Source organism: Malurus melanocephalus, unplaced genomic scaffold (genome assembly GCF_030028575.1).
Source record: "Malurus melanocephalus ecotype Western Australia unplaced genomic scaffold, MMel_1.1 scaffold_158, whole genome shotgun sequence".
In the NCBI taxonomy this organism is placed as follows: Eukaryota; Metazoa; Chordata; class Aves; order Passeriformes; family Maluridae; genus Malurus; species Malurus melanocephalus.
In genome coordinates, this window is record NW_026623390.1 from 682,090 (window position 1) to 709,984 (window position 27,895).

Below are 27,895 nucleotides of genomic sequence, written 5' to 3' on the forward strand. Positions count from 1 at the left end.
CCMATTTATTCTTTTTCCAAGTGCTGTTCCTGTTTTTCACCTGTTCTGACACTAGGTGTTTGCAAGGCACTGAGCCTTTTGTTTCATTCCTTAAGTTTTCTGCTCTTGACATGTTTGCACTGGGCTGAGAGCTGGGGCACAGCAAAGTTGTGGCCCTCAGCTTCTATTGGCTTCATCCCTTTAATGCAGCTCTTTTAAGTTGCCTCCCAATATTTCAGGAGGACAAATGCCTCTTGGAGGGGGCCCAGGTTGTGACCCCTGTGCCAAATTATTTGTTCTACTGCACACTAATTAAAAAAAAAAAGAAGTTGGTCAAGTGTGCAAACACAGCTTAATGAAAATAGTGTGCACTTTTTGCAATCACAATATCTTCTTAGAATATTTTCTGCTCTTCCTCTTGTTAAAAATGCATTTGAAAGTAGTTCTTATTCATTGCAATATTTTTTTTTTACTGCTGCCAATTACTGTTTGGATTACTAACCTCTTGGGTCTCACATGAAACTGCTCAACAGGTGAATACAGTATTCCACAGACCTTCTCAACAAAAAAATAATATTGCTGCATAGTGAGAGAACTTGTGATGTAGCCACTTGGAAATGAAGTGAATTAAGCCAAGGCAAATACAAATTCTGTCCCTCCTGCTCTCTGTGGGTACCAATTCTACAGAGGTCTGAGATTTCCCCACTGATTCAGCTCTTCTTTTGTGAGTTTGGTAATTGATCCTTACAAATTTAAGATCCCCAAAATTTGGAATATCTCTTCCATTAGAGAATTCAAGCTCCAGCATGTACACTTAAATCAAAGGCAAATTATCAATCATTTAGAGCAGCAATGATGCATCTTTTTTGTCTGATATTAATATTTCGTGTAACACTCTTCACAGCAGTCACAATAATAGCACCAATTTGTCTCTTTGAATCCAAAATCTGCAGTAACAAAATAATAATTTCAACAAACAAAAGATAAAACTTTCAAAAGTTGCAAGCCATATCCACCCAGGTAATTAAAATGAGCTCACAGGCAGTGAAAAAACCAGTACACTCACTGAATTAATAACCAGTCCCACAAATGTCTGCATATTTTATGAGTTGCAGATGTGCATTTATACTTTAAACATAGCCACATTAAAGTATGACATGGTTGTCATATACTTGCTCTGTTTTCATGACAAAAACAGTTCTACAGAAAAACAGAGGACTTCTTTAAAAGCAATTATAAAAAGCATCTTGAGACACCCTTACATATTTTATGATACTGTACATGCAAAACAATGCTTTAATTATAGTAACCCATTCAGATACATACTGCAAGAAAAGCTGTTTTTATTGYTCATCTAAACGTTTTTAAAAAGATAACCGCAAAAAAATTTTACTTCAAGAACATGTGTAAAAGCATGGCATAACGTTTAGATGTCATTGAGATTAGCAAAAGAAACTGCTTCGGATGCAGTTTAAGTCTTAGATGGCTGTTATAACTTCGAACAGAGTTCTCAAAATAGTGCCCAAATGCCCAGTGCTTGTTGAACAAATTCTGATTTATTGAAGGTAAACATTTACATTGGCTACAATGCTATAGCTGTTACAAAGCTGAATAAAAGAGGCTTAAATAGCAATAGAAAGCAAGTGCAGTAAAAAGTGAATAGAGAAAATATTTGGCCTTAGTGATCTTCTGGCAGTATTTACATTATCTCCATTTTGTTAAATATTTGAGTAACTCTAAGGCACCATAGGCTAAATAGCAGGCTGCAGTATGATTTTGTGCACAGAATTTAATAAATTTATTTGGAGAAAAAAAGGCTATGGAGTTAAAAGAAACATTGGCATATTTTACGTTTACATAAAGGAGTGGCTGTTTGTTAAAATTCAAAGATACAGTATATACTGGGTAAGTTCAAAAATTATTTTTAGAACRTTAAATTAAATGTCTAAGGACTATTTTTACTGACTTTTTGATAAATGTTTAATGCAATCTTTTCAACAAGTTTTCAACACAGTAGATATGTTCATCTAAAAACTAATTTCTTTTCCCTTTACAAAAGCCTTATGCCTAGTACATATACAAAATCCCAATGCAAAGTGTAATGGGCAGTAATTTACACTGTAGCTGTTCTGTGGCAGACTGAAACTTAGCAGGAGCATGCAATCAAAATGCTATGGAACAGCAGCTGTTTTATTCCCTCGCCTCTTGTCAGTGCTGCTGCAGCCTGTGAGCAGGAGTACAATACTGACATGCCAGGATAGACAGAAGAGGTCAGTGCTTTCAGACCTGTTTCCAAACACAAATCGGGAAATTCAAACTCCTGGCGACATCCTTGTGCATTTGACACAACACCGTGCWCACAGAACGACGCTCTGCTTGGAGCAAATTTTCCCATTTTTATTTATCCCCTTTTATTTATCCCCTTTATTTATCCCCTTCTAAAGCACAGGTCCCTCCACTCCTGAGTGGAATTTACTAAAGGAATAAATTCATCTGACTGGATTCAAGATCCTTTCTGTATGATTTGTGGTGCTTCACAGAATCATAACTGCTCTACAAACAACAGACCTTGCTCGGTTTAGTCAACATGATCATCCTTCACCTTGAGGTGGTGTTTGTAATGAAGAAACTGCACAGATTTACACCTCTTTTGGAAAAAAAAAAAAAAAACCACCACAGGATGCTGTGTGCCTCAGGGGAGAAGAGAATGGGTGGCTAGGGCCATTCCAGCTGCAGCAGCGCTGCCAGCAGAGGCTGCACATGGTGAGCCATGGCTCATATTTTTCGTATCTCTTTCATTTCCCAGAGCCAAGAAAAAAATCTATCTAAATTAATATAATTCTTAAGTAGTTAGATATTACTTTTGCATTTGCTCAGGATTTGGGGGGTTTTTAGTCTCCTCCCAAATCATKAATCTCAGTTGTCCCCTTTTTTTCTACTTTGCATTCATCCTGTTTGGAATTATGCTAATTATTTCCACAGCAGTAAGTAATTTATACGCAAAATATAATTGATCTATGAACAAAGTCTTCATTTGGAGAGACTTTATATTTGTATTAACAAAAGCATACCGTTAGCATAATTCATCATATGCATTTTTAGTACCAACAGCTATTATGTTAAAATCATTCAGCATCATTAAGAGTTTTTCAAGGGCTGTAGAGGAAAAAACTAAGCCTAAAAAATTCCAGTGTCATTGACTAGTTCCTGTAAAACATTAACTAAAATATTACACAACCTGGTCATTTTATGGTAAGTAACAGGAAGTCAAAGATTCAGGTTATCAAAACAGTGTAGCACTGTTAAAGAAAACAGGGCTATGATGCCTGTCATAGAAAAAGGTACCTCAAATTGCTCAATTTAGCCCTTGAATGAGAAATATTTGCCTGAATCTCAAGATTTAAAAGCATCTTTCTGGATTCCTTTCTCAATGTTTAAGATACTCAGCAGTATAAATATAGCAATTCATAACTAGGGTGCAACATTAAAGTACTACCATAATTTTTCTGTCAAACCTTTCCACCATGAGGAGGGCTTGCATTCTGTTGTAGGATACAAGAAGTTAGTAAGTTATTAATCAAGAACTCCCTTTGTTGCTCCCTGTTGRGTACGGAGACAGCAATGACTTCACAGAAATCTCTACCAAGCGACATGGCRGAGCTTGGGGCTCCACTTTATTTGATTAAAAGACATCTGTGGAAAGCCTACATCTTTACAGCAGGAATTACAATGATTGCTTTATCACCAATATGTGGGTGAGGTAACAGATGATGGAAAATTCAAGGGCTTTGGGCATAACACAGGATCTTGCACAAATGACCCTGGGTTTTTATTTTTCATTCCCTGGAATCCATGTTAATGTAAGTTATTTGGAAGCATTTGGCAACATGCAACTTCCAACTTTGCATGAAACCCCAAAGCACAAATCCTTTGAAGAAAATCTCATCCTAAGGCTTTTTCATTCCAGTTCTTGGTGATAAAAATCTTTGTTTCAGCTTTGAAGCTTACTATATAAAGATTATTTATTTTTGAGTAAAAGATCCCAAATGAACATTCCTCCTTCCCCTCACCTTTTAAAAACAATGAGAACTAATACTTTGTTAAATGGCTTGAAGAGTCACATTCATCTGCAAATAGTACAAAGCCTTAGAAGTTTCTCATTAATACACTGGCTAAAGAAAAAGGCAACTGAGTTTCTGGTGAGAGAATTTGGTTATAGTTCAATTGTTGTTCACGTGTGACACTGGGCTTGTGTATTTGCACTGTACCATAGACACTGACTCCTTTTCAGGTGGCCTAGTGGCCCTGGGCACGGTGCTGTCCCGTATTGTCATGGGCTGCATATTCCTATGCTGCAGCTTGGTTCTCCCAGTCCCTTTTCCTGCTATGCACTGTGTGGGACCAGAGCAGCTAATGCCTTTTTTAATCCCTTCAGAACTACCTTTCCTCCTGAAAGATTTTGCCCTTTTCCACTGGTTTGTAATGCCTGTGCTTATCACATTCTACCTTTTACCCTCGAGCATCATCCTTCTCCTCCATTAAGTCAATCACCTCAGCACGCCCTGAGACAGGTACTTTATAATAGCAAGGCCTCCATATAATGTGGACCCTTGCCTTCCCCTACACCTCCCCCCACAACAATGGATGTGGCTCATCCATTTAAAACAAACCTCTGAGCAGCCTTAAAATTTGGCAGCAATGTATTTTTTCTCTTCCCTTTTCTGGGGTTACACTTATGATGGCACCACGCATGACCAGTATCACGACCCCKCAATGCAAACAAAGGTTGACTCATTACCTACATTTCAGACTCATTCAAGGGTTTAGTTCATGACCCTGCTGTAGCTTGAGGGGATGTGGAAGATGTTACTTGGCTTCTCCAATTCACTCACGGTCATCTCTCTTTTCTCCTAGTTTTTTTGGAAGAAGCATCCCAGAGTGGTGGACTATCAGCCCAGCAAATAATCACAGGACATCTTTGTGAACTTGCTTCCCAGTTTCCTTTTGCTAGGCAAAATACAGTGATTCAGATACATATGGCAGGACCATTACACAGAGATGGTCATGCCAGGGTTTCAGCCTCACTTCTGAACAATGCTGAATTTGTGCAGTCACATAACCTATGGAAATCTTTATGCAGACAAATTTCAGGAAAACTCTTTGTTTCAAGAAGTTAGCCTGCATTCCAACACAAAAGATAACAATTACAGTAGTGATTCTCAGTTTAGGGGTCCACCAAATGAGGGTGCAAGTCAACAGATCTAATAGCAAAATAGGGATTTGCAAAGAGAATTGGCTTTACAAGTCTGACTATGAACCCAGAAAAAACTAAAGTTTCCAGCAAATGGAATGCTAAAATATAACTGCATGTATATTCTCCTAGGCATTTTACTTTTAGGGCACTTCAGTGCAACAAGTAATACAGGAGTCTAGCTTGAACTAGAAAGCAGGAATCACCCAGTACAGCATACCTTATTCAGTTCTGTTTAAAAGAAACAAACACACCTGTGCTCTGTTGTGCTGTTATTGGTGCTTTAGTATCTTTATTATGAAAGTAACATAAGAGAGAATTCATTCTATTTTTGCTTTCTGAGGTGGCTTGTAGTACTTGCACACATGGATAAGTTGAACTGCTCTCCATATTCAAGGGTGTGATTGATGCTTCAGCGTAGCTACCATGAGGGCTGCCAAGGGCATTCATCAGGGCACAGGGTATGCTTTATGCCTTGGAGACTGGACCCTTCTCTATCTGTGTTGCCATCATAYGCACTCGGAAAAAACAGTTGATAATTTAAAAGACAGAGATATTTAAATTGATATCTTATCACTTAGAAATTAATTAATAAAACTATTTCACCAAGACACAATCAGTAGAATTTTGCATTTGTATATATTTTCTGATGCACCAACAATCAACTCAACCATGTAAAAGCCTTAACTCAGCATATAGTTTAAAATATGTGGATAAATTTAATCACAGAGCAGTTTCACTGAAGTTAGATGCAAACATTAAAAAACCTTATTGATCTAATGAAATTGTAAAATCTAGTATATAAAAATGAAAAATCTAAAAAGGAAATTAACAGCTTCAGGACTTTCAGGTGTTTTCTAGGCTTGTATAATTAAAAAATGCAACTGAGCTGCTTAATGGGTAAGACAGTGTTTCCAGAAAAGATAAAGAAAGCTGAACATATACCATCACATTCATTTTGCTCTTTYTCACCCAATAAAACAAAAAAAAAGTATTGTTGTTTTCACCTTTGAGTCTAAATGCTAGCTGCATTTGTGTAAAATAAAAAGAATCAAATATAGCTGCAGGTAACCAATCTCTTCAATTTTACATATTTCAGACAACCTTTTATTGTGTTTTTAATATGAGAATATTTTACTTATTGCAAAGTATCCTGCATAATACAGGTGCTCCGCTATAAAATCTTCTCTCTTACTTGTAATTCAGTCATTCTAAATTTAAAATACCAGTATACAGTACTAAAACTTCCAATTGAAGTTTAGTATAAAAATATCAGCACAAAAGTCCTTTTAATGTCTGTTTATTGTGAGCAACCCAAATGCCTGTTTAATTATTAATTGTTTTAGTATAATAATAGACTTTGCACCCCTACAGTTGCTAATTGATACCATCTCAGGTATTTTGATGAGATACGAAATACTAAGTAAGAAAACAGTAAGTATTCAAATGGTTAATTTGCTTAGTAGAATAATAATAATAAATTAGTTTTTTGCATCTTCTTCAGTTCAAAATCCAGCTTTGAGACTGAGGAAGGCTTCACATCAATTAAATAAGAGTGGTCCTTTTAACCAGTAGCAGTTTGATTGCCAATGACTCGGAGAATCTCTTTATGAATGTTTGGTTCCTGTGTGTTTATACTTGTATCACCCACTTGACCATCTTCATAACTACAAAAAAAAATAAAAAAAGGTACAGAAAATAAAATCATATTAGTGTTTTATTAATCTACATAAAAAACATCAAAACCTCTCATTCTCAAAGTGCTTATTCCATATGTTAACATGTTTCCATTGAAGTGCTCTGCTATGCTTCATCTTTACATGCAGATCCTAAACTCTGGAGTGTGGATATCTGCCACCGTCACTGAAACCCTGAGGCTGAATAAGCCACTGAGACCCAAAGGGGACAAGGGTTAGCTGAGAGGGGGAAATGCTCACAGCACATACAGGAAGCCTTTAATGAATCCCCCAGCTTAAATACACACAGCCAAACAGAAATTATGTTTTATAATACATGGATAGACTTATTATAATATGAAGCAATGCCACTGAATGGGAAAAATCATTAACTCTCGGTTCATTTACACTAAAACAAGACATCTACTAAATCTCTKCCACTAGTTTGTCCAAGTATCTCCTGGCACAAGTAAGTACAGTGAAAGATAAAAAATGAAGCGATATTGAACAGAATCAGAAAGAATTAATTACAACTATTGGAGGGAATGTGAGAGAAAGGTCTAGTATGAAGTTGTATGTTAAGAAAGGCTTTGTACTCACACAAAGAAAAATCTTGTACACACGTGATCCGTATTGGGAACTACCCATATCTCCCCATGTTTGTGCAGATCGGGTGAGGTTATCACTATCAAGGAAAGAATAAATTTCATTGTGATGAAAACATGCCTGGAAAACATTGCTCTAAAAGATTTGGTGTTTTATACATTTTAAATAGGTCTTGGGAATGTGCAGTTTTCCCCTACAGGCCTGTGGTGCAGCACAGATTGTGAGTTGGCTGCCAGTAGAAACAGGGAGGTGAACTTGATTCTTGATTCCAAAACATACTTCTTTGAAAACACAGATGCTTAATGTATGGGAGCAAGTAGTTAAATGGAATGAAAGCTTAAAAAATGCATTTACTAAAAACYGAATTTAAAAACCCATAGGGCTGCTAAGGAGGATCTGAGACATCTAATCAGCCTTTGCAACAGATATTTGTGCTTGATGATGGTTGATCCAAAACCAGGATGTTTAAGACAAAGCTTAAAATTGTTATATGGCAAATTTGGGAAGTGCAATACTATCAAATATTTTAAAAAAGTAACCATAGCAATTATGACTCAARTGGGTCAAGTAGGTTGCCAAAACTTGCTCCATGTATTTGATGATAAGTTGTTTATCAGCAAAATAACACAGGAAAAAAGGGTTTTTTTATTGCTAACTAGAAGCTATACTATCAATCTGAATTTGATGAAAATATCCAAGTGTATTTCCAAAAATATCCAAAAGTGTATATCCAAAAGTGTATATCCAAAAGTGTATATCCAAAAGTGTATATCCAAATATCCAAGTGTATTTCCAAAAGTGTATATCCAAAACTATGAATTTGAAAAAATATCCAAGTGTATTTCACTTCTAGGCAAGTTATCCGGCTGCAGGCTGAGTGGGTTCATGGTGTGGTGGGTGAAGAACTGGCTGAAGGACTGAGCCCAAAGGGTTGCAGTGAATGGGGCAATGTCTGGGTGGTGACTGATCACACCACTGATGTTCCTCAGGGCTCTTCTCCATGGCCAGCTCTCTTCAGTGTATTTATCCCCCCTCTGGATGCAGCAGGTGGATGCTCTGTTGCCGAGTTTGCTGATGCAAACACTCAGAGGTGTTGAATTTCTGGAGAAACCAGAGGCCTTGCAGGGGGATYGAGATTGATTGGACTGAACAATCATCAGTGGGMCAAAATTTAACAAGTCCAAATGCTGGATTCTGCACCTGGGATAGAGTAACACTGGGATCAGGGATAAAGTGGGAGAGCAGAGGCTGGGCAGCTGCAGGAGGGATGTGGGGCTGGCTGGTGCTGGGCTCAGTGTGGGTCAGCAGTGCCCGAAGAGCCCCGAGGACAAACCCCATCCCAGAGCACTGAGCACGTCACACCCGGCCCAGAGAGGGGATGGTCCTGGATCCCACTGGGATCAGCAGTGCCTGGACAGCCTCAAGGACAAACCCCATCCCAGAGCACCGAGCACGGCACACCCGGGCCAGAGAGGGGATGGTCCTGGATCCCACTGGGATCAGCAGCCCCAAGGACAAATCCCATCCCATCCCATCCCATCCCATCCCATCCCAGAGCACCGAGCACATCACTTCCAACCCAGAGAGGTGATGATCCTGGATCCCACTGGGATCAGCAGTGCCTGGACAGCCCCAAAAACAAACCCCATYCCAGCGCACCGAGCACGGCACAACTGGCCCAGAGAGGGGATGGTCCTGAATCACACTGGATTCAGCAGTGCCTGGACAGCCCCAGAATTTTAAAATTGTAACATTTAGGAATTTTAGATTCCTAAACCCCATCCCAGAGCACAGTACTCCCRGCCCAGAGAGGGGATGATCCTGCTGGGCTCGGCCTTGGGGCGGCCTCAAGATGGGCCCTGCTGGGCCCTGCAGGTGGGGAAGGRTGGGAAGGTCCCTCAGAGGAGGGAAACAAAGCTGGTGGGAGGGCTGGAAAACAGGCCCTGGAGAGGAATGGAGGAGTTTGGTTTGTCTAGTTTGGAGAAGAGGCTGAGGGGTGCCCTCCCTGCTCCCTGCAGCTTCCTGAGGAGGGAAGGGCACGGTGAGGGGCTGAGCACCTCTCCTGGTCTGCGGTGACACCATGTGTGGGATGGCTCAAAGATGCACTGGGGAGGTTTAGACAGCACATTATGAAAGATTTCTTTACTGCGATGGTAGTATGCTGGGTTAGACTGGGGTAGAGTTAATTTCCTCCCCAGTGGCTGGTTTGGGATATATTTTGGATTTATGCTGAATGCAGGATTGATAATAGAGATATTTTAGTTATTGCTGAGCAGAGCTCACACAGAGCCAAGGCCTTTGCTGTGTCTYGTGCTGCCAGGCTGGGCTGGGGGTTGGGGTGTATGGGAGGGTGGGAGGAGGCACAGCCAGGACAGGTGACCCCAACTGACCACAGGGATATTCCAGACCATGCGACATCATGCTCAGCATACAAAATGGGGAAAAGAGGAGGAATGGGGGGTACATTTGGAGTGATGGGGTTTGTCTTCCCAAGTAATCTTTACGAGCAATGGGGCCCTGCTCTCCTGGAGGTGGCTGAACACCTTCCTGCCTGTGGGAAGCAATGAATTAATTTCTTGGTTTGCTTTGCTGGGGTGCATGGCTTTTGCTTTCCCTATAAAATGCCGTTGTCTCAACCCATGAGCTTTCTGGCTTCCACCCTTTTGACTCTCTCCCCAGTCCTTCTGATGGGGGAAAGTGTGAGTGGCTGCATGGGGCATGGCTGCTAGCTGGAGTTGAACCGTAACAAGTTGCCAGACCCTGGTTCAGCCTTCCTAAAGAGTGGTCAGTGCTCCCAATCTGTCAGTGTTTAAGAGGCACTTAGACAATGACCTTAATAACATGCTTTATCATTTGGGCAGCCCTGAGTTGGTCAGGATTGGAATTAGGTGACAGTGGTAGGCTCCTTACAACAGAAATAGCCTGGTTTATATTATTCTAACAGTACCATAAGTGTATGCATATTCAATTTGGATACCATTTCTTTCATGAATTGCAGTTTTTAACAAACATTTCTATCTTATAATTAATTTTACAGAAAATCTTTATTAACCATCTCCCCTAAATACTTCTCTACGCAGGAAAATGAAGTGAATATGAAAGCTGCAAAATGTCTTTTACCAAATATTTAAAATTCAGCCTTATAAAACTGCTAATCCATTAATAAGTGCTAGGAAAGAAAAACATGGATGAAAAAATCCTTGTCAAAGATGTAATTTATATTTTAAAATTCCGGCATTAAAGGCCAAGTAATTAATTTTGTTCCTTATGGAAGTTTAAGAACTAAATTTCTCTATTTTTCTGTAAAGTTCGAATTGCATTTTCATGTTGACTGACAGATCCTTATTATGTATAGCTGTAAGCTTCTATTTTGAAATAACACATTTTCCACCTTCTGTTTTAATTTTTATTGTTTAAACAAACAAATGCTCCACATGAAGGGCAAATTGCATTTAATAGAATTTCTAAGAGTAGTTCCCAACTACTGGAGCAATTCTTATTCAAATGTCACAATTCTTTGCTCTCAAAAACTGCTGACGTTTCATTAGTTAATAATAGAATAGCCAATTCTTTCAAGATTTTAACTTCACAAAATTTTTGAAGCAAACAAAGAGAACATACTGGTTGCCAGATGATCAGTATATTTGTCTGAATATATATATATTTGTCTGTGAAAATTGTTTGGTAGTTTGATAGGAAAGGTTTTGTTTTCTGACTTTTATGTGTTTAAAGCATTTGTTAAGAGCTTGCAAGAAGTCAGTGCTTCAAATAAAGGATATGACTTTGGTTCTCTTGATGGCTTAGGAATATGATTTGAAACACGACCCAATGATCAGTCACTATGTGTATATGATATTCTATGAAAATTCAGGTTTTGTTCGAAGAGGGGACATGTTCTTAACTGAAATATAAGGGCCAGCTGTTGAGAAGGTACTCATACACCTACCATTGTTTCTTACCTAAAAAAAACAACTAAAAGTCTCACTCATTTGCACCCTGTAACCTGTGCATCCTGTGGCCATGACTAGAACAGTTTCACRAGGGCTTCCAGCTTACCTTCACATAAGGCTATGCATTTTAAGTTACGGCTTTGCAAAAATTGTGACTGCTGTCCTTTCTTCTGTGACTGAGATGTAAAAAGTGAGAAAATAGGATTAGTGTAGTAAAACAAACTGAGTGAAAAAGCAACAAAGGAGACAGCTGCTATTTTCAGTCCTTTCTTAATGAACAAACATACAGGCAGTCTTTCTAAAATGTTTCTATTTTATTTCTAAATGTAATAGAGTTTATTAAAAAACTCTGATCACTTATTTGGATTATTTCAGCAGGGATTTAAACTCCCTTATCCACAAAAATAATACCCAAAAGTTCCTAATTATTACAGAATCAAAAATACCATCAAAAGATATCAGTGTTATTGATAAAAAAATTGGTAGGTTAAAAAAAAAAAAGAAAAAAAAAAGAAAAGAAAGGTTAATTTAGTCACTAGTTCCTTGGTCACTACCCTGATATTTTATTTGCCTTCCTACTTCTGAGATCTTTTGCTGGGGCATACCAATCCATCGTCAAAGCCAGATTAATCTGTAATTTTCTATGTGTTAATCATGGAAACATGTAAGATTTCTTTCTTGAAATTTAGCCCTRTGCAGAGATGCTGTAAGTTTGCTTTAGTACAGCAGAATTGTAATAGCTCAACATGCAAATCTGTACTTCATTTTCATTCTCTTCCTAAATTCTTCTGCTTGGAAAAGAAAAGCACAGGATCTGCAATATGCTCCATAAATTTTTGCTAAAGAACTAGGGTTGACTTTGACATTGAAAGTGTCTGAAGTTGTTGATTTCATTCCATGCAATAAAACTGGTAACTTGCACAAAGGGAATATCACCTCTCTTTCAATTACTAAGTTTCCATTAATAAAACCCACAAATCTTCCAGAGATGGCTGAGGTACCATACCTGTGATGTATTACTGCTCTTACTGCCTGAAGCTGGTTCATCTTTAGCTGACACCTTCTGCTGCTTCTTGTTCATCCCTAGGAATATTAATTAAATAATRTAAGATATCCTGGCCTATAAATATCATAAAAAGCAGAGTTAAGTATAAGAAAGGAAGAGGTARTACAGTGGGAATCACAGTCCTTTGCATGGCACTAAAAAGCAAGTTAACTTTGTAGCAGAATATCACAATATAAATCCTGTAAATTGCTAGTACTTCTGCATATCATGCAAACACTTTAGCAAAGTCAAGTTAGCATTTAGTAGATGCAAAAGCAGATACACCTGAGCTTAAATGCCACTGAWTTCAGGCCAGGAATGTTCTTAGGTAGTTGCTTAACAGAGTTCTAGCTCAGCACATCTTGAGTCTAATTGACCCTATTCAGGCTGAAGTAAAAGATGGATTAGCGTTGGTGGGACAGCAAAATCATGAGAGAAAGAACTTTAGGATAATGATCTTTAGCTCTTTATATAGACCTACATTAAAGATCTGATTATTTTTTATGTATGGGCAATTTAAGTTTTTAAATCTACCTTGGTTTGAACACTTTATCTGCATGCAAAACTATTAAATTATTTGTCAGTCACACTTGATCCAACCTCCAGCTCAGAAATTAAAACATCTACATTTGTGCCTTAGATCTCATTCATAACCCTCATGTTGGTTTACATAAAATTCCTGTGTTATATGATACCATGGGCTTCCTTGCATTTCCAGCATCCTGTACTTCATAGAATCATGGAATGGTTTGGGTATGAAGGGATCCTTAAGATCATATCATTCCAACCCCATTGCCACAGGTAAGGACACCTTTCMCTACACCAGSCTGTTCAGAGCCCCATCTAACCTGACCTTCAACACTCCCATTCCTTGACACTTTGCAAATACAGACTGAGTTATAGGGAAGTCTAATTCTTTGAAGGAACAGGATGTATAGGACTCCTTTGTGCTTTTTATTGACATCAAAGATTACACACTTCATGGGAACATGGGCCTCATTTCTGGAGGAAGCAAGATGGAAGGGACCAAGACAGACAGAGAGGAGCACTAACACATTGAAGACGATAAAGCAGAATGGTCCAAAAAAAAAGGCATTTTCTTTGATAATGACACTTCARCCAGCACTTTTAGTGAGTCCTAAGAAGCATTCCTACTCATGTAATCTCTGAAAAGCTAAAAGTGATCTAAAGATAACTGATGTTGAAGTTCCACAAATAGTAGCTCAAAAATGTTGAGTTCTTAAAACAAGGCCTAAAATCACCCAATATCAGAAAGCATAACTAAAACTCTCAGAATCATCTACATGCACACAAGCACACATTAAACTTTATATCTGCGCTTTCATATGTAGCCACATCACTAAAGCAAAAAGTCACCATATTTTAAAATCCCTTTGATTTCTCAACATACACATCCATGTGTCTTGTTTTCTGTTTGCGATTTAATTTGTATATGGAAAACTCCACAACAAATCACTTTAGGACTCACTAGTGGGAAAATTAAGTTACTTCACCTCCTCAGGCTAGAATAAAGTGTTGAACTGCACTTTCTGTGTAATCCTGACATGGTGATACTTGGTAAATATACAGGGTTAATATACTTGGTAAATATACAGGCATGTCTGTTGATGAATATTACTTTTGTTAGATCAGGTCATAAAAGACAATGAATTCATAGGTGAAGTTAGATGGACTTAGGAAGCTATAGACAAAAATCACGAAGTTGGACTTCAACTGAATCAAGACCTCCTCTACTACACAAAGCATTCAGTACTAGCTAATATTTACTTCAAGCAYAGTTTAAGAATTATAAGCACCTTGAAAAGTAAGGGCAGTATTTAACAAGGAAATTTTCTAGTATCTTATTATTTATACAAAAAAATTCTCTTTTTTGAATAAATTAAATCACAGTGRACAAAGATAAAATTGAATACAGTGTTTTAAACAGCGAAGTGTGTAAGAAAAGCAGTAGAATAAGATACACCCCTATATTTCTCCGACTTTAGAGTGATTTATAAATATCACCTGAGTAACCAAATGATATGCTTGACAATGGACTAAGGTAGATTCCACTTCCAAACATTGCACCATGGAGCTGAAAAAGAGCAGAACGATTATTCAGCAGGATTTTGGTTACCTGGACAAAATAATAACAGGAGCAGGTTGTAACGCATCTGCCACCATACTAATTTACTGACAGGTAATTAACAGTGTTCAAAGAAGTCTTTTGAAAAATCATGCCCTGAGTATAAACTAAAATATTGTGTATCTTGGAAACCATGTCCAAGTGCCCCAAAGTAATTTTACTTAAGATTTACATATAAAATTGTGGTTTCTCTTTTTAACTCTATTATTACTAKGGAAGATGCCCACAAAGGGTGCTTCTATACGTGACCAAATACACCCTGAGAGCTCTGGGGAGAGCTGTCAAAAAAACCACAATGCTAAAAAACTGCTTTAGAGCTCCCCAGCCCTTCTCATAGTGCCTACTTGCTCTGCAACAGCAATCTCCTGATGATTCAGTCAGAGACGTTTGCAGCAGATGCCTTCTGGCCAGCACACTCATGCTTGCATTCCCAAAGAAACCAGAGGAGCAGAGCAMGTGCTGCAAATCCAGTTTCTGTGAATCTAGCATATTTCTGGATCCTATGACATGGAGACAGCTCAGGCAGCGCTAACTTTTAAGCAGTACCAAGCGAAGCCTCCTGGAGGTGCTGCTCTGCAATGTAAAACTCGAACACTGATTCCAGCTAAGGGATTTCTAGACGTTTTATAAGACACATTCCTTCATCTTAACTGAGTCAGAAAAGTACTTTTTCCAGGAAACAAGAAGGCATTTGAAATCATCGCATTTCCCACCTATATGGCTACTGGAATGAAACCCCTTGAAAAACCGGCCAAAGCAAGTATGTAATCAAGCATGCATAGGTTAGCTAAAGTGTATTTTGTGTATTTACCTGCAGCCTCGTATTGGAAGCAACAACTAAGCCGTTCCTCAGGATGGAATGCCAATTTTCAATGTGTGAACCACTGAATCAAATGAAAAAAAAAAGCATTAAAATTCCCAGTGTAAAATACAAAATTACATCAGAAATCCTTTGAAACAGAAGATTCACAGCTGCAAAACTCAAATGCCAGAACCAAAAAATAGTSTGGCATTTCAATAACCATATATTATTATGAATATATGTACTCACTGAAATGCAAAGGTACTTCCGTAGAGATTTTTAGCAGCTCGGAAATTGGATTCTTTGGCTGGTGGACTGCTGAGAAGAAGGAACTGGTGGGGAGTGTGCATAAACTTCAGTTGCTGTAAAATATGAGTGCACGTGAGGAGAACTTCATTAATACGGAGGTGTTATATTTCTCTGATGATAATCCTTAAGATATGCTTTTCCACACAATACATGAGCGCATCTAAATAACTACATGCACTAAGCTGGAACTGGTATCACTTTCATAGTTTCCAGCTAAAATCAAATAGTTTCAGTTTATGAAACATACAGAAATTTTTGAAACTAGATTTCAGTTTAAAATGGCTGTAGCAATTAAATGGAACAATTATATCATGATATTCTGATGAGAGCTGAATTTGAATTAAGRTTATTTGGAAGGCTGCAGATTACTATACCCTTAATCAGAGGTTATGTGGCAGACATCCCTCTAAAATTCAAGAGTTTTACTCCTAAGGTGTACTTACATGTGGATCTTCTGTATGCACTGTTTCCTGTACAATTCTGCATCTAGTATTCTATATGGTAACAAAATAAAAAGTGATGTTCTTCTTACCTAATTTTAGATGACTACAAGGTAGCTTGTATTGGAGCTGCTCACCTCAATTAGGCTTTTTATGAACTTTATTCCCTTGACCTATTTCAGATATTCACATGATTCTAAAAATCATGACTGGAAACTGCTTATTTCAMTCCCTTGTCTATTAAAGAAGTCCATGCAATCAGTTTGAATGCAGACACCCACGTTTTGCTAGTGAACTCCCACCTAAAATGCTAATACAAGCCATAAAAAAGAGAAAATAATAGATAACCCACACTTACCCTATTCACTGGTAGCTTCACAATATGTGATCTATTACTAGAAATAACCCTAAAATAAGAAACATTAGAAAATTAGACATAGTAACCAAACTGAGCTTTTTAAAAATACGTTATGAATGGCCACCAAAAAGCACCCAGCTGCAGGCCTTTAAACCTATCAGACAGAAGTAGGCCAAGCCTTAACTAGAAAATGAGATCAGAGGACTCGGATGAGGTCCAGAAACAGTCCAGAACAGCTGCAGTTGAAAATATCAATGTTAACTCTTAGGGTGACCTTACACCAAATTACACCAGTCAAGTGTAATTCATTCATTACAAATGACTTTAATTATTATTATCTAATATGAATCAATTTTATACCATTGCAGAAGAGGATGTGCAAGCGGGTCTTGTTTATCCATCTGCTTCTTTATTTCCAAGTAAGGTGCCTAGAAAAGAGTAATTATGTTATTTCTAGGTTGAATTTTATATGTTTCATTGCCTATGATTTCATCTATTAAAATGAATACATGGGACTCATTATTAGGTTTAAATCACAGTTTTACTGATAGGCAGCATTGTAGAGTTATAAATGTGTTTTGACAACAAGAATTAATATAGCAATTTTTTTCCCTGGAGTAAAATAATAAGCATATAATTAGCATCAAAATGACTATATTATAGCAAACACTGGAGATCTCAGGGAGAACAGCAGAAGACATCTATTTTTGCTGAGCCCTTCATTAAGAAATTGGACTGGAACTTCACAAAATTTAGTCTCTCAAAGTAGCCCAAAATAATCCACTTCAGTATTTTTAACCATTTCAAGGTATAAGTACCGTATCATGTCATAATTTCTTTGAAAACCTTTCTTGATATAAATCAAGAAAGTGCAAAGCATCCCTTTAAAACTCATTAGTCCAAGAACTACTTTTACATTAAAAGTAAATGGTAATTATTTTATATTTTTAAAGACATCATAAGTAGTAACAGAAACACCTGATTTTTAATTTTTTTTCATTACATAAATTAACAAAAGAATGAGAATTTTAATTTTCAATTTATTTTTTTCCTCTCCATATATTCTCCATTCCAGAATCCCAAAGTATTTTGTGAATATATATAGAGCAAGATTTTAAAACTGTCACAAGGATACATTTATAGCAATTGGAAAAGCAAGATATACGGGAGGGATTTAAACAACCAGTTATAATCAACTGGTTTGTTTGGGAAAGGCATGTAACCAGAAACAGAAATACAGCCATCAGATATGCTGTGAGGAAACATATGACAGTATACCCAAGAGACCCAACCTTCCAAGTCCCCATCTATACTTAGTTGATTGAGAGTTTTGCTGCAATAGAAATAAATACCATACCACTCAGAATATCTTTCAAAACATTGGCAAAAAATCAATCTCTTTTACTTTGGAAGTAAAGGTCTCTGGCTTTGATATTTCCAGAAATACAGCATTACAATGTCCCATTCTGCTATTATTATCTCTTACGTAAACTTCAGAGAATCTGAGTTCTACTTATTTACTTTTRTTTGACTGCCATTAAGGATACTCTAGGTTTGTTATTTTGAACATGCATTTTAATGTTATTGCAGTTAAATAGGAAAGAGATGATATTATTAACTTACCCACCTATCMCAGGTAGGCAATATAAACATGTTTCAAGTTCTACAAACAATGATTAGGTTAGGTAAATATTTTTTAATTCACCTGTGTCATCTCTCTGATAGAGGTGATACTGTCCAATGCTTTCATGACTCGATCATAGTTCTTCTTCTGATGTAGCATAAAATAAATAAGTTCAAAGAATATTAGTCCTTGGCTCAACAAAAACTGAATTCTCTGAGTRTATATAAAACCAAAGCCAGGAGAAATGTTAGGCAAATTAATTCTTTCAAACATTTCTAACCATCAGCTTTCTTCCACCTTGCACACAGACTCTCATTCATCAAACAGAAAAAAATCCTTGAAAAAAATATTGCTACAATCTTTTTTTCTTTGAATTTCATTGGGATCTACAAACCACTCCAACAATCACCTAATTGTTAAACAAGTATTTGTAACTAAACACAAGTCCTGGCATGTAAACTGTTGTGTTTCCTGTGCTAACAGCTCTATAAAACTTCACAGGTCCTTCCGTGGCCCCTCTGCCTCACCCTGGTCTTTGCGGACCCACTACCAGACAGCTCCACCTGTTAACAGTCCATGCTTCATCCATGCCACATGAAATGTCACCCTCAGGAGCTCCATGGTCCCCCACCTTTGGGTCTTGCCAACATGCTACAAAACACCTCCACCTTTTCTGAGAAAGAATTACTGCTAGCTGGCCTTTGTTCAGAAAGAGTGAGATGGATCCCAGGGCAGGACATGCCAAGCTCTCATCTACGCCTTTGGGGAGATGGCTKAAGGGAGAGGTAATATTCACAGCTTTCATGAAAGACACCATTTGGAGCTGAAAGAGCAGGTAATGCAAGCACAGTCCTTTACTTCAAAATTGATGCTTGTACAAAATTCGACTATTATGTCAACATCTGATAAAATTATATATAAGGAAATAACTGCTTGCAGTGAGAAAATGAGATGACAGCAATGACACTTCTAAGAATGAAATGAAAACCCTGCCTTACGTGACCTACATTTCTCAAAGACAGTCTTTCTTTTTGCATCTACATCRAGAGAAAGACACTTAGAATACAAAATTTTGCATCTAGAGTTTGTCCCTTAGAAGAGTTTCTTGGCTATAGAATAACCTACAGTTTTTTTCACAGTTTAGGAATGGTTTTCTCCAATTTAGTGTTCCCACTGAAACCAAGCAGTGCTCCTCTACTCTTCCCCCTCCTCCTTCCCCTTTCACTCTGCTGTGGGMTAGAGAAGAGAATTGGGAGGCACAAAGCTATAGATCATGTGCRGAGAGAAGAACAATTTGGTGGAAACAGCAATGAGATAAGAAAACCAGCAACAAACTGCTGCTCCCTCGGCCAAGCAAAAAGGAAACCATTTTCCCTGGAAGAGACTCCCTTTTCCCTGCTTCCAGCAATGATGTAACAGAATAACCTCCTGATCTGAGCCATGCCCCATCCTGGCCAGTGTGTAAATATTAGAACCAGGACGYGTTTACACTCAAACACCTTCTCAAAGACAATTAATAGAAGCTGCAAAGTTTTGAAAACAGTCACACACTTGTGCTACATTGTACAGCTGTATCTCTTATAATAAAGGAGACTCCTCCATAAGATGTCTTTGCTTTAAAATATCATGTACGACTAAAACAAAGCACAAATGACATAATTAAAGGTAACGACTTACCCTGGGGTTAAAGGCCAGCATCTGAGGATCATTAGGATCAACTACAGAAGGATATGGCTCAAAAATGACAACTTTCCTAGGTGACTCTAATGCAGACCGACACATGGACACTAACAGATCAACCACCTGAGGATAAAGAAAGACATATTTATTATATGTTTATTCAAAATATATACTTTCATATTGTATTTTCCAGTCTGCTTTTTTTACACATTATAGATATACCATATTTTAYCATTACCTATATTGCCCAAACTGTTATCCACTGGAGATGGATTAGGACTAAACTTTTTCTACTGACCTCAAGTGGCCTTGGGTTCAGCCAGAGAATATTATTTCAGGTGCAAAAAAGTAGAACCAGGATCTCATCCTAAAGGCATTATACTATCAAATTGCTTGAAGYTGTACTTTCTCTTGTGCACCTGTGTTAATTCCTGTGTCAAATTTGTTCACTAAGGAAATAAAGTTGTGCTGGATCTGTGTATCTCTGTATAGACACGCCAGTGAAAATGTTGTTCAATAACAAGGAATGGTCCAATTTGTACCATTTCCTGCTCTTCTCCTGAAGACTGTAATCACAGAAACACTTGAAAACACTGCTTCTGCTAAGAATACTGCAGTGATCTAACAGTCTTTTGCACAGCTCACACAGGGGGATCCTCTTCTTTCCATCCTGTTGTAGGAAATGACAACACTTTGAACATCTACAATTATCACAATTTCTCCACAGGATCATGCATGTAGTGTGCACATAGACATGCATTTACAGGTGTGCACATAAGCACATACACCTAGATATAGATTCCCATGTAATGGCTTCAATATACATAATTCAGATGTTAAAAATAGAATTCAGCAGTAACAAACCTGAGAGAATGCAGCTTTCTAGCAGCTGTGAAATATAAATCCATCTTATAATGAAATCCAAAGCTGCTACATTAAAAAGTAGCTGCAGATTAATTAATTTCCACACATTTTTTTCTGTGCTTTCTGAAAACATTCCTGTGTGAAAACAGACCTTCCCATGAAAGAAAGGAAAAGCTGAGACAAGCTGTATTTAGTAGATATCCCTAGTTCCTCCCACAGCTCCACATGGATCAGAGTTCATCTCACAGCTCACACTCTTCTAGAAGATTTTATACATCTGCCATTGTATCTGATCATTTGGATGGAATAAAATTATGGTCCTTTAGAGAAGCAGAATGAAAATAAGAATAATGATGGAAAGGAAAAAGAACTGTGCTGTGGTGAGTCATATACTTGCCATTCTCCTCCTCTGCTCCTTCAGCATGAATGGGCAATTTTCTCCATCAGTTTTAATATATTCTTTTAGTTCCAGTTACTAAATATCTCACATATATTGAAAAACGAAATTACTTAAATAATGGTCTCTTCCCCAATGGTTTTCTGATTACTTTCCAGTTTATACTATCTGTATGTGTGATGAATGTTTCAAAATAGGGCATATGCAGTAGCATTTACAAAGGAGATCAGCAACCAGATCAGGCAGCAGATCTGCTGCTGTGTAAATGTATTACCATGAAATTGAGCATGAGTTCACCCTGCTTCTGAGAAGCATTTCTTAGTCTGCAGTCGCAAAACACTCCCGTGGAAGAGTTGTTTGAGTCCCCAGATCTCCTAATGCAGAGAATCGAAGTTGCCTTGCTTTATGATTTGCATAATGGGATGCTGCCTTAAAAGTGGCACAGTTCTACTCAGAACACCATCCCTAAGCCTTCCTTTAAACAAACTGTTGACTCCTAAATTGTTTCCAGTTCTGCTTTTTTTTTTACACCTGATTTCCCCCAAGATCATTGTTTTGAGTTGATGCAATGCAAAATAACAAACTGGGAGGTAAATCTAACAGAAATCTTGTAACACAGCCTTGCATATACATTCCTTGAGAATAGGAAGTGCTGTGGATCTAGCAGAACACTTTAAAACTGGGAATGAAATACTCCTCCTTAACTGGAGGTACTGAAGTAAATAAGCAAGGATTAAAATATTTGCATGAAAGACAAGACAATACTTGCTGATGACAATTCCACTTAYGACATCACTCCTTCAGACAGTGCCTTGCACTCTCCAGAGGCTCTTTACAGAGATTATGAGCTATCAAGAAATCAGATATCTAATTCTCAGCCATTCTGTCTACATGACTAATATAAGGCAACCCGAGTTCAGGCTGGAAAGTTTTATAAAGTACAATCACTTATTATTAAGGAGAAGCCATCAGATTATTTGGAGTTACAAAGTAGGGCTGTACACCTTAGGAAACTAGCTGAAAGCACAGAAGAAAAAAACAGGAGGAGATTTCTAATGATGGGAACCTGTATTTAGGCTCCTTGCTAGACAAAATGATTTGTAGGAGGATTAATCAGGCAAAATGTGAACACCTACCTTTTACTAGTCAGCCTAGGATTGCTAGGAGAGCCCTGCTGGAGAAATAACCACTGTGCTGACAGACTGTGCTGTGACTCACACTGTCCTAAACTAATGACARAAAGAGCTCCAATGGATCAAATTCTAGAACTGATGAATTCTTTCTGCAGACAGCAAAGTGAGGCTCAGCCAGATCCAATACAGTGAGCTGGCTGCAATGCTATCACTAAAGTGAAACTTGGCAGAATTTAGCCACCTAGGTCCAATGAGACAACAGGCAAAACCCCTTGTCCAACTCTTTTAAGCACTCTTAAGGTTGAAATCACTTCAGAATTCTACAGCAAARCTCTGTAAATATAGAGGCACTCCAAAGATCTAGAGCAAGTTCTGCAAGTGCCTGCAACAGTGACACCTACATAAAACACTGAGTGAGAGCCAACCAGGCCACCTCTCATCTACTTACTTAGCTCTATTTAAAGAAGTTTACACCTAATTCTTAAAAAAAAWTTGGAAAGAGATCTTCCAGCTGTTCAAGAAAGGTGCTATTATTAAACAGGACCTCATGGGAACTGCTTTCAGGGACAAGGGAGCAGATCAGAGCTGGCAGATCTTTAAGGATGTCCATGTGTAGGATATCAGGAAAGGAAAACAAAAAGTCAGCATGAATCACTCCAGACCTGCTGGTCAGACTAAAATGAAAGAAGGAAATCCACACGCAGTGRATGCAGGGATAGATGTTTTGGGAAGAATACAGGGACATTGCTTGCGTGTGTTAGGATGGGGTGAGGGAGGCCAAGACCCCACTGGAGCTCAACTTGACAAGTATAATAAATAATAATAAGATAAAGAATAATAAAGAGGCTTCTGAAAGCATGTGAGCCAGCAAAGGAAGGTCAAAGAAAGTGTACCCTCTCTGAACATGACAGGCAAAACGGTAACAGCAGACTGAGAAGACTGTCTTGGCAGTAATGAGAAGGCTGAGGAACTTGACAGCTCTTTCCCTGCCTTCACTGGCAGTCTCCCCTCCCCACACCTCTCAAGTGAAGGCTCAAGGCAGAAAGTAGGGAAGCAAAGTGCTTCCCACTGTCAGTAAAGGTTAGATTTGAGAGCCCCTGAGCAATGTGAGAYRTCTATGGGACCTGATAAGATGCATCCCATAATCTTGAGGGAACTGGCTAATAGAGTTGCCAAGCTACTTGCCATGCTAACTCAAAAGTCATGGTAGTCAGGTGAAGCCACAGATGAYTGGAAAGAGGGCAACATTGCACCCATTTTTAGAGTAGAAACGAAAGTACCCTGGAAACTACCAACCTGCCAGCCTCACCTCTGTGCCTGGGAAGGTCATAGATCAGATCCCCCTAGAAGCTGTGCTAAGGCACATAAAGAACAGGGAGGTGATTTGGGACAGCCAGCATGGCACGACAGTAGATCCTGCCTGACCAACCCAGTGGCCTTCCGTGGTGGAGTGACCACATCAGTGGAAAAGGGATGTCATTTATCTTCTGTAAGGCTTTTGAAACAGTCCCACCCAACATCTTTCTCTCAAAATCAGAGAGAGAAGAATTAGACGGATTGACAGTTCTGTGGATAAGGAACTGGTTAGATGGTTGCATCCAGATGGTAGAGGTCAATGTCTCAGTGTCCTGATGGGCACTGGTGATGAGTGATTATCCCCCAGGGGGCAATACAGGGAGCAGTGCTATTTAATGACAATATAGAGTGAGACTGGGTGCACTTTCAGTAAATTTGCAGATTATACAACCTTAGGGGTGCAGCTGATGTGCCTGAAGGATGGGAAAGAGGGACCTGTACAAGCTGGACAAGTGGGCCCATCGCATTAAATTCAACACAGACAAGGGCAACATGCTACACTTGGATCACGGTAACCCCTGGTACCAGCCCAGGCTGGGGATGAACAGACTGAGACCAGCCCTGCCCAGAAAGATTTGGGGGTGCTGGGGGTGAGAGCTGGACATGCCCCGGCCATGGCACTCMCAGCCCAGAGAGCCAAACGTGTCCTGGGCTGCACCCAGAGCACCGTGGGCAGCAGGGGAGGGAGGGGATTCTGCCCCTCTGCTCCGCTCTGCTGAGACCCAYCTGGAGCATCCAGCTCTGGGGTCCTCACAGAAGAAGGACATRSACCTGTTGAAGCAAGTCCAGAGAATGGCCATAAAAATGATGAGAAGGCTGGAATGAAGACAGGCTGATAGAGCTGGGGTTGTTCAGCCTGTAGAAGAGAAGGCTTTTGGGAGACGTTACTGCAGCCTTTCAGTACTTAGAGAGGGATGATAAGATGGGGAAAACCTTTTTAGCAAGACCTGCAGTGATAGGACCAGAGGTGAAGGTTTTAAAGAAGGGAGATACAGACTAGACATAAAGAAATTTTTTAGAGTGAGGATGGTGAAACACTGGCACATGGCAGATGCCCCATTCTTGGAGACATTCAAGGTTGAGTCAGACAGGGCTCTGAGCAACCTGATCTAGTTGAAGTTGTCCTGGCTCATGGCAGGGTCTAGGGCTACATGACCCTCACAGGTCCCTTCCAACTCAAACTATTCTGTGATTCTAGGACTCTAAATGTACATGTAATATGCCACTTAAGTGCCTTAATTAAAAAAAGAAAACAAACAATTCTCACAGGACTTCAGGCTGAGGAAGATATAGGGCTTCATCTGAACACCTCTTTCCAATTCTTATACCTGAACTGTTATCCCAACATTTGGTATCTAGATGTGGCAAATATATTTGTTAATTTCCAGTGACTATATTCACTACTACTAGTTAAAGTTAAATAAACTGAAGGTTTGCTCTTCCAAAAAACCCATATTGCTTACTATGCAGAAGCACATATTGGAGAAAAGAACACTTTTCCAAAGGACGTGTAAACATTTAACTTAGGATCTTAAGAGGATCTTGAACATAAGATCTTTTAACTTTTGTTTTTAATAAAATATTAGGTTAAATGGCAATTTGGAAGCATAGTTTAAAATAATGTAAGAAAACAGTGATATAGTTATAATTACATCAATAACTGAATTTAGAGTCAGGAAGCAAGCTTGTATTACATTCCTAATCCTTCAGCAGAAGAAAGAACCCTATGTAGCAATATCAGTAAGGGCTTTCCCACTGCTATTTAATGATTGAGACAACAGATGCTCAGTGGATCCCTGCATCCCAAGACCACGAACAGGAAGTGACTTATTAATTGCATGAGAGTAGTAATGGCTCATTAGGTGAAAATAAATGTGAATTATCTCCAAATTACAAAGGCTGCCTTTATTAACAACCCAGGTGACCTAATTGAATACAACAGGACACGAAAACACAGTTACTCTAATTACATGGAAGCAAAACAATGGAAACACCTCATTAGTACTGTTTGAATACATCACACATRAACCAGTGCATTTACAGCTATAACAGTGGACAAATAAATAATACTTACAAACAGTCCTCATACGGTGAACGCAAATCAAAACACATACTAGAAGAGACTGAGAAGTCTGAGTRAACTGCAGAAAGAAGACATGTATTACACACTAGCCAATCCTACCTGTGCGCCAGTTGCAATTTCATCAGCAGCTTCGTTCATCACTCCTAATGTTTGGAAAGCAAATACACAGAGCTCCCGTTCACAAACAGTGGGCTATACAAAGAAAGAAAGTTAATTTTTTTTTTGTTCTACTTTTGAGTTCTTGCTTTTAGCATGTCATACCTACAACAAAAGCCAAACACAATTCATTCTAATTCTTTTCTTCTTATTTTAACTGCAACATTAATTTTAAATAATTAATGCATATCAATTATTGAGGAAGATACATTAGAGAAACATTTTAATAACCTGAAGAGCAGGAGTCAAGAACTCTAAAACTCGTAAGTACTCAGGGAGGCTAAATTTAAAAGAAATCCCAGCACAGTTACAAAACCAAAATTACAGGCATAGTACCCAAATGTTCTTAAGACTATCTGAAAACTTCCTACATAATTAAACTTAATGGAGAACAAATCCAGAAACTAAAGGAAGGAGCTTTATTCTTTATAGTTTCTTATACTGCTGTTCAGAACACATATAAAAATCTTATTTGTAAGACAAATTTCTTGAAGAAGCTATTATAATTTTTGACAATTAAAAAAATCATTGGTAAACTGTGAAAAAATCCATTATATTTTTACAGCAAAACCACTGTATTTTGAAAGCTATTTATTTTGAGAAATAAAGGTACTTCCATTCTTTTTTTTTTTAGGTGTTATAAAAATAGTAAAAACCCCTTGCTGCTGAACCAGCTTTTGCCTCTTAAAAAATAATTCAACATGGCATCACAAATAAAGAACCTTAATCTAAACTGCACATTGAGTGAGAACTGAACATTTTGCCTTCATAAAGTAAACAAAGCAGAAAGAAAATGCAACACAGCTTTAGGTAAAGCAAATAAGCATGTMTTCATGGATTTCCTAATGGTTTATAATCCTTACAGAAACTCCATCTTATTTACTGAAAGATAATTAGCAGACCAACTTTTCAAAGGCTCAAGTAATATCACACTAGGAATTGTTATAAGCATTCAAAAGGAAAATAGCTGGAAAAAAAATTACAAGGAAGAAATACAAATTAAAACCTTCCTTAAAACTACCCAATAAACACAACCTTTTATGACAATGTTGAAAACAATCAAAACGACTTCCTGGATACTATTTATCTGAATGAATAGTATTAAATTGTAGCCCACTGAAAGTTAAATTTTTGTTTGCAATGCTGAAGTTTTGTAACCAAATATTCTGAGTCTAATAATCATGATAATCACTAAAGCATTTGTAGTAGTACGCTTTGAAGTTCAAGCCACTGCCTCTAGAAGGCATTTGCAGAAATGAAAAAATTAATTAAGCACACAAAGAAAACCTTAAATGGAGCTGAATTCTGTTTCAGGCAACAGCTTTGTCGGAAATAAGCAGACTGCTGTACATATAGTCACTTGTTTTGCAGCCCTTAAAACATTCATCTGCTGGATTTCAAAGATCCACAACCTCAATAAACATCTGAAATCTTTTGGACTGATACAGGCTCACATGGTTTGCTTTACAAGAGCTATCATCTTTCAAGTCYAATAGTGTCACCCATTTGATTTCGTTTATCAGCCATGTTACATTGCATTAGGCAGCAGATGAAGCCTAACATGATCAAATTCGCTGTGCCATGGCAAGCTGGACAAGATGTATCTATTATTGTCATTATTCTTGGGTTTTCCACATTTAGAAGATGGTTAAATCATTTGTTAGTCAGTGAAGCACGTTAACACTACCTCTGTAACTATCATAATCAACAGTGTACACAGACTTCCTTTATTTCAGAGCAAGGAATAACTCCAGAATAGCAGAGTAATCCAAGTTTGGCAATGTCTGTCATGAAGAAAACTTGCAAGAAAATACTTATTTTTGATATTTTGTTTACAGTCTCAGCAAAATAAGTTACCCTGAAACTTWATGATGGCAAAGGGAACACATGATTTGCCATTGTTTCTATTTTTCTTTTTCCTGCCCCTCTGTTATAATCCCAGAAATGTCTTGAGCATCTGGAAGAGGGATTTAGGAAAACAGTCATAGTACTTATGCTTGCCATTTGAAAGGCCCTTTTCTTTTCTTTTCTTTTCTTTTC

General features: G+C 38.2%; 1 protein-coding gene across 1 annotated transcript in view; it reads right to left on the reverse strand.

The window, feature by feature from the left end:
* Positions 1-2,649: 2,649 nt before the first annotated feature.
* Positions 2,650-27,895, reverse strand: part of PARP8 (poly(ADP-ribose) polymerase family member 8) — a 114,945-nt gene continuing 89,699 nt past the window's right edge. The window contains exons 15-26 of the mRNA XM_057371809.1: positions 25,799-25,891; positions 19,864-19,989; positions 18,268-18,333; positions 16,923-16,990; positions 16,563-16,611; positions 15,705-15,817; positions 15,465-15,537; positions 14,533-14,602; positions 12,469-12,545; positions 11,569-11,638; positions 7,507-7,591; positions 2,650-6,897 (exon numbers count right to left, since the gene is read on the reverse strand). Coding sequence (XP_057227792.1) covers positions 6,795-6,897; positions 7,507-7,591; positions 11,569-11,638; positions 12,469-12,545; positions 14,533-14,602; positions 15,465-15,537; positions 15,705-15,817; positions 16,563-16,611; positions 16,923-16,990; positions 18,268-18,333; positions 19,864-19,989; positions 25,799-25,891 — 993 coding nt within the window. The 3' untranslated portion in view covers positions 2,650-6,794. The remainder of the gene's footprint in view (positions 6,898-7,506; positions 7,592-11,568; positions 11,639-12,468; positions 12,546-14,532; positions 14,603-15,464; positions 15,538-15,704; positions 15,818-16,562; positions 16,612-16,922; positions 16,991-18,267; positions 18,334-19,863; positions 19,990-25,798; positions 25,892-27,895) is intronic.